Raw genomic sequence first — 13,461 nt, 5'->3', positions numbered from 1 at the left:
TTGTAAAGCAGTTACAATCTCCTTTAAGATGGGGATTTTTTTTTCCTTCAGTCAGCTAGCCTTAACATTATATCTAACATACGCAAGTGACATCGATTTAGATAGGAGCTAAATAAGTGGTTAGACCAACTAATGTAAGATGCACAAAGCTAAACCTTTCCAAACGGTTAAAAAAATGCTTTACATGTTCTTAAATCTATGAAATGCTAAGAATCAAGAGATATAAGTAAAATGTGATTTAGTCCGTGTCCTGAAGTATTTGGAAAAGCTGTTATATAAACAGACAATTACAACTTAGGACAAAAAGAAGGATTTTTTAAAATTGAAGTATAGTTGATTTACAATGTTGTGAAAGGATTCATCTTAATGGAACTTTTCCTTGTAAAAGTACCAATAAAATGCTTTATTAAGTGTTGAAGCTTCTTATCACAAGTCATACAGTTCACCATTTCCTATTTTCTTTTTTTTTCCTTCCTTGTCCCAATGCTTAGGAGAAAACTTGGTAGAATATAAGTGAGAGCTGCACCACCTTTTAGTGGGGAAAAGGCAAGTGGCAGTGGAGAAGGATATGTGTGTGGTGGGGTTTGTCAGAGCTGTAAAATGTGAAGTACGTGGACTGTCCTGAGGACTGAGGAAAATCAGTGTTGAGTAAAAGTTACTGACCATTCCAGCTGTTCAATCTTATCTCACGTAACTCTTCACTTTCACTTTCACTGTCCTTTTTTTTTTTTCCCTCTCTTTGCTCCGTTTCTATGCCTATTTTGAATCTGCAACAGTAAGGCCGGGGATAGGAGGCTGCCAGTAGTGGTGAGTAGATTATACTTGACAATGAAATGCTGATTTTCACTCATCAAATCAGTGATCTTAAATTATAATAAAACTGAAAACCGTCTGGGGCATTAAGATAAATGTCCTTACCTACTGATGGCGGAGATATAAATTGATACTTTTTGAAGAAGTTGACTAAATTTACTTTAAAAGCCTTTAAAATACACATACCTCATAACCCAGTAATTTTATTTCTAAGATGTATTTCTTCTTGAAGGAGTAATCTAAAGAAAAATATTTATGCAGAATACATTTAATAGTACTACTATTTGTAGCGATAAAAATTAATTTAGTAAGTTAATAAATCACTTTCAAATAATTTTTAATGGCATGATGAGGTTATGTTTTATTATTAGGACAAATAGCCTAAAATAGGGAATGTGTGTAAAAATGATTCCAGCTATATAAAAGATTGCACAAATAAAAAGGCTTGAAATATATTCCTCATCATATTTTCCTTGTTTCTACTAAGTATTTGTGATGTTACATATTCTTTATATTTTTTGTATTGTCAATTTTTAAATGAATATGTAATACTTTTTTAATCTTTAAAAAATGAAGAGGGTTATGTTTTTCAGAATCACGTGTATGTGATAATCGTTTATTTAAAATCACTACCTCATCTTCATTTGTTTTCCGACATTCACAAATGTAGATGATAGCCCTTGTAATATAGTTAAGCTAGTTAGTTTCTGATACCTCTGTTGCTGAAAGTGGTTTGTGTCAACTCTATGTATAATATTAATATGATAATTTTTCTTGAATTTTAGTCGTATTATATTCTCATATAGCCCTCCCTCCCTTAACTGTTTATCACCTGTGATTTGAAGAGTCCAAGGAATACAAGTGAATTTTTAATTTATAGAGCATAAAGTAAAAATGAAACCTTGTCTATATATTTTAGAGGTTTATTCTTTTTTTTGTTTTTTGCCATTGTGTTGAGCTGTGGGAGCAAAAAATATATGTGCGTGTATGTGTGTGTATGTGCGTGTATGTGTGTGTGTATGTGTGTGCGTGTATGTGTATGTACGTGTGTATATCTGTGTGTGTGCTTGTATGTGTGCGTGTGTGTATGTGTGTGTGCGTGTGTATGTGTGTGTGTATGTGTGTGTGCATATGTGTGTATGTGCCTGTTGGTGTATGTGTGTGTGTATGTGTGTGTGTGTGTGTATGTGCGTGTCTGTGTGTGTGCATATGTGTGTATGTGCCTGTTGGTGTATGTGCGTGTGTGTATGTGTGTGTATGTGCGTGTCTCTGTGTGCACGTGTGTATGTGTGTATGTGCCTGTTGTGTGTGTGTGTGCGTGTGTGTATATGTGTGCGTGTGTGTGTGTGTGTGCGTGTGTGTATTTGTATGTGTGTGCGTGTGTGTGTTTGTATATGTGTATGTGTGTGTTTGTATATGTGTGTATGTGTGTGTGTATATGTGGGTATATCTGTGTGTATATGTGTGTGTATATGTGGGTATATCTGTGTGTGTGTTTGTATATGTGTGTATGTGTGTGTATATGTGGGTATATCTGTGTGTGTATATGTGTGTGTATATGTGTGTATATCTGTGTGTGTATGTGTGTGTATATGTGTGTATGTGTGCATGTATGTATATGGGTGTGTGTGTGCGCGTGTGTGTATGTGTGTGTGTGTGTGTGTATTTGAAACATTCACATCTATTTTCACATACCTACTATACTTTAAAACTTTAAAGATTTTTTGTTATCTTTTCTTCTCGTTATTTTAATTAAGAAGAATACTTGAAAAACCAGAACGTTTTAAAAATAGCTTTCCATTTTTACTAATTTCCCAAACTTAAGAGTCCTTATAGGGAAAACTCATATGTACCTCACAAGAAACATCAGAAATTCTTTATTTTGAACACTTATTCTTCAAGGGTGATTCTCTTTGGAAACATGCTATTCTGTTAAATTGAAAATTTAAAACAATAGGTTTGTTTTTCAATTTATTTCTTACTACAGACAAAATCAAAACACCATCTGAATACGCAACACGTCTGCTAGATCACCTCTGTATCCTTCGTGAGGCACTGTATTCTCATGGTCTTTGCTTTTGATAAACAGTGTTATGATTCTCCCTCAAGTATTTCTAGAAAGATTGTTTCTCAGTGATGCCATTACCAGAAAGCTGATATGAGGAGGAGGGGCACTTATCACTCACTGCCTTAGATATTTTACTATAATTTAAGTAGAAAACTTTGAACAATACTAGAAGTTAAACACTGCTCAAAACATAGTAGTGAAAAATTATCTTGATCTAATTTTAAACCTAAATTTTCTTACTATCTGTAATGGGCATTTTCCCTGTTTATGGACAGCATCTTTTGAAAATCCTGTGTTTGGTGAGTTTGCTGTATTGAATCCCACTGCTTCAAAATTGTAGTCAGAGTTTAGTTTTCCATCCTTTCTTGTGGCTAGGGAGTAGTCATGTGACTTGGGAACTACCGACCAGACTCAGATTCTGAAACAAGTAATGCAGACGCTGTATAGCATCTTTTACTATTGAGGATGGTGGGGAGACACTGGGCTTTGAAGGGAACTGTGGCAGAGTCAAGAAATGGCACCCTTATTGCAAGATGTGACTTGTTACTCTTTAACTCTGAACCAGTGACTATGCCAAGGGGAAAAGCAGGAAGAACACACTGATTCATCTGAAGAAGTCAAATGACATCAAATGCATTAAAGGGAATGGGTTATTAAAATATCAGTGCTAAATGATGCTTTTTCAAAGGCAATTGGGAATCTTTCTCTTTACATTTGTATACACAATATCTGTGACAGCAGCACTAAAATGTGAGTCCAGAGCTTCAGATCTCAGTCCAAATGCTAAATGATTTAAAGTTGTTTTACTTTTAACTTGAAAATTTAAAGTCACATGTCCCCATGGTGGCACTTCAGCTGATTGTCCTCCACTGGAGTAGTCTTTCATTATGATTTGGGCATTGTTTCTGACTGAACAACTGCCAGACTTGATTAGCGGGCTCTTCCAGAGATTCTGTGAGTTACCCAATAGCTTTTAATAAATTCTTTTTTGCTTAAACTAAGTAGACTGGTATCTGTTATTTGAACTAAAAAACTTTTCAAAGGTAGAATTTGTTATGACCTTGTGCTTCCCGTTTGAAAAGTGCTTAAAACCATATTCTACAGCAGGTCTCTTCAATGTACTGAGTTAAGACACCTTTCCTCATCCCAAGCGTGGTGTTAGATAATCACAAACTGAATTTTAAGAAATGTACTTTAAGTTAATGTAATTATATCCATCTGGCAGGGCTAATTTTAGGATTATCAGTAATGTGTATAAAATCTTTGCCACAAGGTCTGACACTTAACAGGTTCGCAATAAATGATATAAATTGCTTATTATATAATTTTGGATATATGTACATGTTATATGTTCCTCAAATATTTATTTAATTCCTATTATGTGCCAGGCACTATTCTAGGGGCAGTGAACAAAACAGTCAAAAGTCCCTGACCTTTTGAAGTTTACATTCTAGTGGAGGAAGATTGAAAATAAAGAAGCTAAATCAATAAATATATGTTGCATTAGAATGTGATGAGTGCTATGGAGAAAAATGAAGCGGGGAAGAGGTGGTTAGAATGAGATAGGAGGGAGAGTGGACATGAGTTGCAGTTTTAAGTAGGGTGTTGAAGGATGATGACTGAGAAAGTGACATTTGAGCCCACAACTTCAAGAGGGGTGAGCCCTTACTGTTTGCCCTTTTTGTTTACTGTGTTGAATTGTTTGTTGGATCGTTCCCCCTAATTTTAAGTGCTTTCTGTTAAGAGTATTTAATATCTTGAAGCATGCAGGTGGACAAGAGAGAAAAGAGTATTTCATGCAGAAGATAAAAAAGAACAAAGGCTCTGAGGTAGGACCCCTGGAAATGTGGAATGGTGTGAGCAAGGAACAGAAGATTAGAAATTTAAGGTAGCCAGATTGTTCATGCTGTAGAGGCCACCAAAATGATTTTGGCTTACTCAGAGTAAGATAGGAATAGGGAGTGATGTGATCTGCCTTAAACATATACTCTGAATATGTGTTCTTTGGCCCCTAAATGAATGAGAAATAAAAGGCAAACGAAAATAGTCGTCACCCATTCTATCCTAAAATGTCCATGTGTATCGATTAAATTAAGTTCTCTTAACACTCAGCTTTCGTGAAAGCATTACGTGATACAATTTAGAGTTGAAACAAACTGAAACTTTCCAACCCCACTTGAGTGTAACACAAAATGAGCTGCTTCTTCATTTCACAGGTTTCCACTCACTAGAAATGAAGCCCTATTTGTTATTGACTCAGCTATTTTGTCTTACTTAGGGAGGCAAAGTTTAGTCATTAATTTTACCTTCTTAATATAGTACCTAATATTCATAAACTTATATTTCATTCCTATTTCCTCATTCATCAATGTAAAATAATCTCAACATAACCTTCAAATGTGTGGAACAGAGATCCTTCTAAGATACCTTGAAAAGCAGGAGGGAGGGTTAATAAAAGATGCATGTGGGCTAAAACTGGAAGGTCATTAGGTCCTGAGGAAGCTCTAAGTATTGGTCCATCTGCCAGCCTCTATGCTTCTCTTAGCTCATCTGTCCATTCTCTAATTGCCTATCTTCTTCACTCACTACTATGTACCTTTCTTCTTCTCCCATTCCTTAGCTTGCCAATGCCCAACTTAATAAAACCTTAAAACGTTCTATTTCAGACTTAACTTTGGGCAAATTTATTTAGGATTGTGGCTCAAATTTCTGGAACAGAGCACCTGAACTAGTTCCTCTTCTCAAGCTATGTGACATACATCACAGATCATTACCCAGTCTACCAATTAGTTGTACTTTGAGCAGATGCCCTATACCTTCTTCCCATTAGTAGGGATAGAGACATGAGTTCACGTGGTTAAGAACAGAGTCACTTAGCAGAAGTCATGGGTGGTGTAGACTCCCTTACAGGAGGCGTGGATATGCCAGGGAATGACTGACATGTTTGGAAAACAAGTATTTGTTTATATTTGTAATAGTCTTCAAACTAGCAAATTTGAAAACTGAAGTGAAATATTTTATGTAGAAAATGTGTTAATAACTCTTTATTAGTATTAATCTGGTGCAAAGATTCTCAATGGCAGTAAAGAGACAAACCTCTGGGAAATACGTATCCAAATTTTCTGATGATGGAGTGGAGTAACGTATAGTTTAAAAAAGCAAATTCATTGTATCTCTTTCATAATACCTCAAAAAGTAAAGCTTGACAAAATCTTGGCTGGTGGGGTTATGCTGAAGGTAAATTAAGAATTTAAAAAGTGAGATTTTAGAAGTTTCTACATTCATGGAACACATGACTTCTATTTACAGATGACATGATTTTCTATGTAGAAAATCTCAAGGAATCTACCAAAAAAACCTAGAACTTATAAGTTTAGTTCTAACAAGGTCATAGGATCCAAGGACAATATACAAAACTCAGTTAATCCTATATAGCAGCAATAAACAATAGGGATTTGAATTTTAAATACAATAGCATGCAGGCACGCACACACACACACACAAATAGTTATGCATAAATGTAACAAAATGTGTGTATGCTGAAAACTATAAAGCACTGATGAAAGAACACAAAAATCTAAGGATATATATTCTGTGTTTATTAATTCAAAGAATAAACATAGCATAGATGTCAGTTCTCCCCAGTTGACTCAATGCAATCTCAATCAAAATTCCATTAAGTTTTTGGGTTTTTTTTGGGGGGGGTGGTGGAGTTTGTGGTTTGACAGCCTGATCCTAAAATGTATATGGAAAGGCAAAATAACTAGAATAGCCAAAACAATTCTGAAAAAGAAAAACTTGGAGGACTCATTCAACCCAATTTCTAGATATTATAAGGCCATAGTAATCAAGTCAGTGTGGTTTTGTAGAAAAAATAGACATTTAGATCACTGGAACAGAATAGAACATCCATAACTCAATCCACACAAAAACAGTCAACTGAAATTTACAAAAGCACAAAAGTAATTCAGTTGATAAAGTATAGTCTTTTCAACAAATGGCAAATGATTGTCCATATGCAAAAAAATGAACCTTAATACACACCTTATATTCATACAGAGTGAAGTAAGTCAGAGAAAAACAAATATCATATATTAACGCATATATGTGGAATCTGAAAAATTTGGTATAGATGATTTTATTTACAAAGCAGAAATAGAGACACAGATGTAGAGAACAAATGTATGGATACTAAGGGGGAAGAGGGTGTGGGATGAACTGGGAGATTGGGATTGACATATATATACTATAGATACTATGTATAAAATTGATGACTAATGAGAACCTACTATATAGCACAGGGAACTCAGTGCTCTGCGGTGACTTAAATGATAAGGAAATCCAAAAGAGGGGATATATGTCTACGTATAGCTGATTCACTTTGCTGTACAGTATAAACTAACACAATATTGTAAAACAACTACACTCCAATAAAAAAAAAAAATAACTCAAAATGAGTCATAGACCTAACTGTAAAACATATGACTCTAAAAACTTTTAGGACAGTGGTTTCAACTGTCTCTCTGAGACAGTTCAGCAATGGCTGGAGACATTTGTGATTGTCACTGCTTGGCGGAGGATGCTGTTGGTGTCAAGTGAGTAGAGACCAGGGATGCTGCTAAACATCCCACAATGTACAGCACAACCACACCCACAACAAACAATGCTAATGTTTCAGTTTGGATAAATGTACTATGGTTTTGTAAGATATTAGCATTAGAGGAAACTTGGTAAAGGGGATATGGGAACATGCTGTACTCTTTGTATCTCTTCTATGCATCTGAAATTATTTCAAACTAAAAAGTAAAGCTTGTGTATCACTACTTTAGGGTAGCAGACTACTTCAAAGTCAAACATTTGGTAATTTCATAATTTATTTCTATGACAGCATCATGTACTATAGTTGAAGCATTCTGTTTTGATTTCTGTTGCAAAATGACTTGAATCCTTCAATGAAATTTATTAAATGTGTAAATATTGCCAGTCATGTATTAAATGCTAAAATTTTTGAGACTAAGAAAATATTTTCAAAAGTCTTCTCTTAAAAGGGGGTCTTCTTTGATTATCTAACCTAAAATACCACCTCTTTCCACCAGTCTGTGTTTTTTTTTCTTTTCCATTAGAACTTGTTTTCTGTAGTAATTGTGTTTATTTATTGTTTACTGTTTCCTCTCCTAGAATATATGCTTCATGAAAGCACAGACTCTATTGTACCAATAGGATCAGAACTATCACATTAGAGATGGATGCTTAATAAGTCTTTGTTGAGTGAATGAATTATCTGTATTTGTGTTGCATCTTCCTGTTAAGTGGTCAGTATTCAAAAGTTGGAGCTTCTTCTTTAGACCCATTGGCTCTGAATATATTAGTCCCAACCCTAGTAATTTCCCCTGAGTGAAACTCTTTCCTAAGCAGAAAGATGTATTGGTCTACACATTTAAGATTTTTCACAGCAAAAGACTTTCTGTTGGGAAGAAGGCAAGGAGATGACAGAGTAAATAACTGTTGTTTTGTACTTTTCTGTCAGATCTTTCTGGTTCTACTAGAAGGCTTTTATCTCACCATATGGGATGCTCTGCAAACTAAACTCCTTTTATTTGTGATAGTATTTGGACCACTTCCAGGACAATTTATTAGATTTTCTTCTGTTTAATTAAATTTTTAAGTAAAATGCTCCTGTTGGAACCAGATTATTTCAGACATAAGAAAATTTGTGATAAGCATCAAAGATGGAAATTGGCAAACACATGTCCATTTTCCACATGGTAGCATCTGGTGATTGAGTTATTTGCTGAGCTTAGCAGTAGAGACACAAACAAAGGAATCGTCAACCCCACCTGGGAAGGTGTGAAAAGACTTCAGAAAGGATGGGACCCTTAGAATGAGTCTTGAAAGAAAAGGAATAAATCAGCATGCAAGAGTAACAAAACTTAAATTGTGAATATTGCCACTTGTCTACATTTTCTTCATTTTAAATGTGATAGAAAATTAATTCACCTTCAGGATAGTATCTTAAAAAACACTAACCAATCCCCCACTTAGAAAATTTCTTATACAGAAAAGTGTACTTCTTTCTTACCATTTTGTATGGAGAGGTAGAAAAACAAACCCCAGTTTATTCCTAAATGAAAATAACCATTTTTGCATCTTTCTCAAATACTAATTTTGTGGATCTAGATGAATACATATATTTTGATATTTAGACATTAAAAACTGTTGGAATTGGCAATTATCAATATATCTACCTATTTTTTTTCTCTTATTCTAAAAGATTTCCTATTAGGTCAGAATCAAGACTGAAAGATGTTTCACAACTAATAACGTTTAGAAATCAAAGAAAGTTCCATTGAGATTGTGAGAAGATGAAGTTGAGAGGCCATGTTCATTTAAATTAGTTATGTTTTATGGCCCTTATCTATCTTTAAGTAATTATATTGTAGAAATGTATTTTCTGGATTATTTAAATAGGTTTTATTAATTAATTTACAATTCATCTTTATTAACTACCATATGTGTGGCTTTATCCATTAAGTGCTGAAGGAAACAAAAGGTCATACATTCTTTCAGGGGAGAGAAAACATTTTAAACAACTGTGAATAGAAAAATTAATAATAATTGTATTTAAGATAAAGTAGTAAGAGGAATATGATCAAATAATAATGCACAATGCAGGCAATTAAGTTCTACGGGCAACTAAAGGAGGAAATATTAGCATTAGAGGCAGACTATTGACATATTGCATGTTCAGTTCCAGACCACTGCAATAAAGCGAGTCACATAAATGTTTTTGGTTTCCCAGTGCATGTAAAAATTATGTTTACACTATCCTGTAGTCTAAAAAGTGCTCAATAGCATTGTGTCTAAAAAAAAAAACAATGTACATACCTTAATTAAATACTTTATTGATAAAAAATGCTAAGCATCACCTGAGCTTTCAGTGAGTCATAATCTTTTTACAATAGTAACGTCAGAAATCACAGATTACCATAACATATAATAATAATAAAAAAGTTTGAAATATTGCGAGATTCACCAAAATGTAACCAGAGATGTGAAGTGAGCAAATTCTGTTGCAAAAAATGGTACAGATAAACTTGTTTGACACAGGGTTGCCACACATTTTCAATCTGTAAAAAACCCAGTATCTGTGAAGCACAATAAAGCGAAGCACAATAAAACAAGTTTATCCCTTATCTACAACTACCATGGAAGTCACAGCAATTGAGAAGAAAGGAATTAAGATGCCCCTTGAAGTTTGAGCAGGATCTGCATAGAATTTGGAAGAACTTTCTAAGCAGTAAGAACATAATGACTAAAGATATGAAGATTGCATGGACAGAGTACTATACAGACTGTAGAGTAGAAATGTGTGTTTCTAGAGAAATATTTACAGTATATTTGATGAGATGTCCTTAAACTGGCTGTCAATGAAAGAATGGCTTAAAGAAAAGAAACACTTCTAGTTGTAAGAACTAGAACTAGTTGTAAGAACTAGTTGTAAGAACTTCTAGTTGTTAAGAACTATCTTAATCCTGAAAGGAGTATTTCCTTCAGCAGATCCCTTTAAAGCTTATTTTAAAAGACTTTTAACAGAGTTCCTTTGTATAAAGCAATAGTCCTCAAAGTGTGATAGGTTAATGGTTTTTACATAAAAGTGTTCTGTAGTCAAATTTTGGAAATGCTATGTTAGTGTTAAACTTTTTTTAAAAAAGCTTTATGAGTTTACAGGGTTTTAAATTACATGCATTATGAGTCACCAAGAGAAAATTATCTGACCTCAGAACTCAGAATTCTCTGGGGTTTTAATTATTATTATTATTATTATTGTCATTATTTTTAAGAATCAATAAGTTTTAGGGTTTCTTGAGACAAACTTTAGAAAATGCTGATTGAAAGCATCCACATACATATTTGAAAGAAAATGTTCATTGAGATAAAACAAGTCTAATTGGGGGATAGAAATAATAAAAAAATATAGTATCCAAGATCATTATTAACCAACCTACCTTGTCTTTACTTACCTTGCTAGTAGCTAGGAAACATAGAAGGGAAATATAACCATAAAAGCCTGGATATTTTTTTCCAAGCATTTGACACACCATGCTGAATAAAAATTTTTGAGTGTGAATTTTCTGTAAAATTCAATTCTATCATAAACAAATGATAAAAATCAAGGTCAAAGGTTAAAATGGAAGAAAATTTTAATAAAGCATTTTAAAATATTGTTCCTTATTTTGCCACAATCTCAGCATTTTTTCAACACTGTTGGGAACATTATAGACAGCCTTCAAGGAAACATCTTAAAGAACAGTTTTAAGTTTCCCTTTAGAAATTTAAAATTTCACCATTTCATAGCTGATGGTTTACCAATAGCACCAGTTCATCAGGGTGGAAATGTACCACATAGTTGACCTGTTTAGTGGTGGAAGGAATAATAGCCTACTTTGAAAAGTCCATCTGAAGAAAAAGCTTGGTGAAGAATCATTTGCTCCTGAGAAGTATTAGTAAACTCCCTTTTCTGGAGTTAATAATGAAAACCAAACAAAAAACATAGTTGGGTCAACACCTCATTAATGGGGTAAACAGTGAATTCTATACAATAGTCTGTACAATTCTATACAGCTATCTGCACCAGTGAGGAAGAAACTCCATATAGGTTGGGGAGAGTGAGAAAGAGATGCAGAGAGACAGACACGAACTGAGAGGAAGGTCTTACCTCCACACATTGAGGATGGCACCTGAGTATCGTCAGTAGATCAAATAAAGCCAGTCAGCTCTTAACCAGGTGGTGATGAGGCCGTGGTGGCTGTTTTAGAACTCTTGGCTTGCCTAGAATAGTGGTTTCAGTTCCCTTCATAAGTAAGTGAAGACTGTTGGCAAACCTTTCTAAGCTGCATCTGGTATATACAAAAGTTTCTTTAAAAAGACTAAAATTTAACATAGGAAGTAAAGTAGTGTTCCTGTTCTTGTATAGTTTGGCGGTCCCGGTCTCATGTACATTCTCAATAATAAGAGATTAAAGGTTATATTTCAGTGAAAGTGAGAAATCAAATAGTGGTATAGTATTAAAAATCTTGATCTTAAAAAATTCTGTTGGGGGAATTCCTGGGCGGTCCAGTGGTTAGGACTCCACACTTCCACTGCAGGGGGCCCAGGTTCGATCCCTACTTGGGGACCTAAGATCCTGCAAGCCACATGGTACAGCCAAAAAACAAACAAACAAAACTCCTATTGGGATTCATTAAGTGAATCTGACAGTGTTAATACATAGGTCATTTATTATCAAAGGAGAAATGTTATCCAAAGTAAATTGTAATACTGTATGAAAATATTTTTATATACAGATAGAGTGTCAAAATTAAATATATACATTCCATTAATTAAAAAGCCAACATATATTATTCTCTTAAAAATATACTTCTCAAATTGCAAACTCATTTAGACAAATTTTATTACATATAAATGACAAAAGCAACTCAGTACTATGGTTTAGCATCCTTAGAACAGATGACTTTCTATTTTGTGAAATTATTCTCTATCCTCATTTTAAAACATCTGTTATATCATTTATTAAAGGCACTATGTTATACATTCATGTTTAATTACATCTCTCAATTATCTTGGACTCCTTTATGCTACTGCTCCTGTAAGCTGTATGACTCTTGTTCTCATGGGCCTTATCCATATCTCACTGTAACTCTGAAACATTTCCAGCACAGATGACAACAATTTCCACTCTCATTGCAGTATGCTGATGCATAGTGGGCCATAAAATTATTTTGGTAATAATGAAATGTTAATTTTTAATCCTTGTAAACTTTATACATTTCACAGAATTTATATGTCTTCTGAAAATTTTAAACAGGTTTAAAAAGTATTATTACAACTAATATCTTACATGGATTGTCTTACAAAAATCAGTTCAGAATTAATACCGATTGATATATATCCTCATGCATGTGAAATAGTTTGTTGATTGCAGCGTTTGGTTTCCACTGTTTATGTCCATCTTCTAGTACTGCAGTAAGGATTTCTCAATTGCTGTAATCCGTTTTTACCAGGATGCATTCAGTAACTTCCAGAAGGCATTCTACCCTGGAAAATTGCATAAGCAGATAGATTCTTGGAGGATACAAATAAAGCTCTTAAGTTTTTATATTGCCACTCCGTATTTTTCAATGTTCTTTAGCGCCCCTCAAAATTTTATTCCAGCAAGTTTTTATCTTTTGTAGTAGTATCTTTAGGAAACACAGGTCATTCTGTTTTTTCTGTTCCTTTAAAGACTTATTCTCTTCCTAGAGAAATATATAAAAAAAGTTTTTAAGTTCACATTTTTATAAAAATACACATTTTAAAATATTTAATCTTTAATATCCATTATGCTAGGTTATACGAAAAATTTGGTTTAATTAAAAAGAATCTTGAATGATATTTTTTAAAACTATGGTTTCTAACCATAATTGTGATCATTGATGTGTAGGAAAGTCAAGGTTGTTATGGTTTAAGATTTAGGATTAATTAAAGAGCTGTTCGGTGGATGTCATTCTCACCACTGCAACAGTGGACATAAAGAGTGCTAT

General features: G+C 33.8%; 2 protein-coding genes across 4 annotated transcripts in view; one reads left to right on the top strand and one right to left on the bottom strand.

Annotated features, from left to right (window-relative positions):
- ZC2HC1A (zinc finger C2HC-type containing 1A) overlaps nucleotides 1-13,461 on the top strand; it is a 91,248-nt gene that overhangs the window by 60,573 nt on the left and 17,214 nt on the right. Inside the window, exons 11-12 of one of the 3 annotated variants that reach the window (XM_082363544.1) lie at nucleotides 2,801-2,851; nucleotides 3,447-3,545. The exons of 1 other annotated variant lie outside the window; for it this stretch is intronic. In XM_082363544.1, coding sequence (XP_082219670.1) covers nucleotides 2,801-2,822 — 22 coding nt within the window. In that variant the 3' untranslated portion in view covers nucleotides 2,823-2,851; nucleotides 3,447-3,545. Of the gene's footprint in view, nucleotides 1-491; nucleotides 1,848-2,800; nucleotides 2,852-3,446; nucleotides 3,546-13,461 lie in introns of those variants that run through there. One more of the 3 variants, XM_082363543.1, reaches the window with a different exon arrangement.
- Nucleotides 12,841-13,461, bottom strand: part of IL7 (interleukin 7) — a gene marked incomplete at its 5' end in the record, with an annotated part of 49,527 nt that continues 48,906 nt past the window's right edge. The window contains 1 exon segment of the mRNA XM_082363644.1: nucleotides 12,841-13,176. Coding sequence (XP_082219770.1) covers nucleotides 13,057-13,176 — 120 coding nt within the window. The 3' untranslated portion in view covers nucleotides 12,841-13,056.

The sequence above is a fragment of the Balaenoptera borealis genome, assembly GCF_965194805.1.
Source record: "Balaenoptera borealis genome assembly, chromosome: 17".
Lineage (NCBI taxonomy): Eukaryota > Metazoa > Chordata > Mammalia > Artiodactyla > Balaenopteridae > Balaenoptera > Balaenoptera borealis.
The sequence above is the reverse complement of the archived record's forward strand: the minus strand, read 5'-3'. Positions and strand labels throughout refer to the sequence as shown.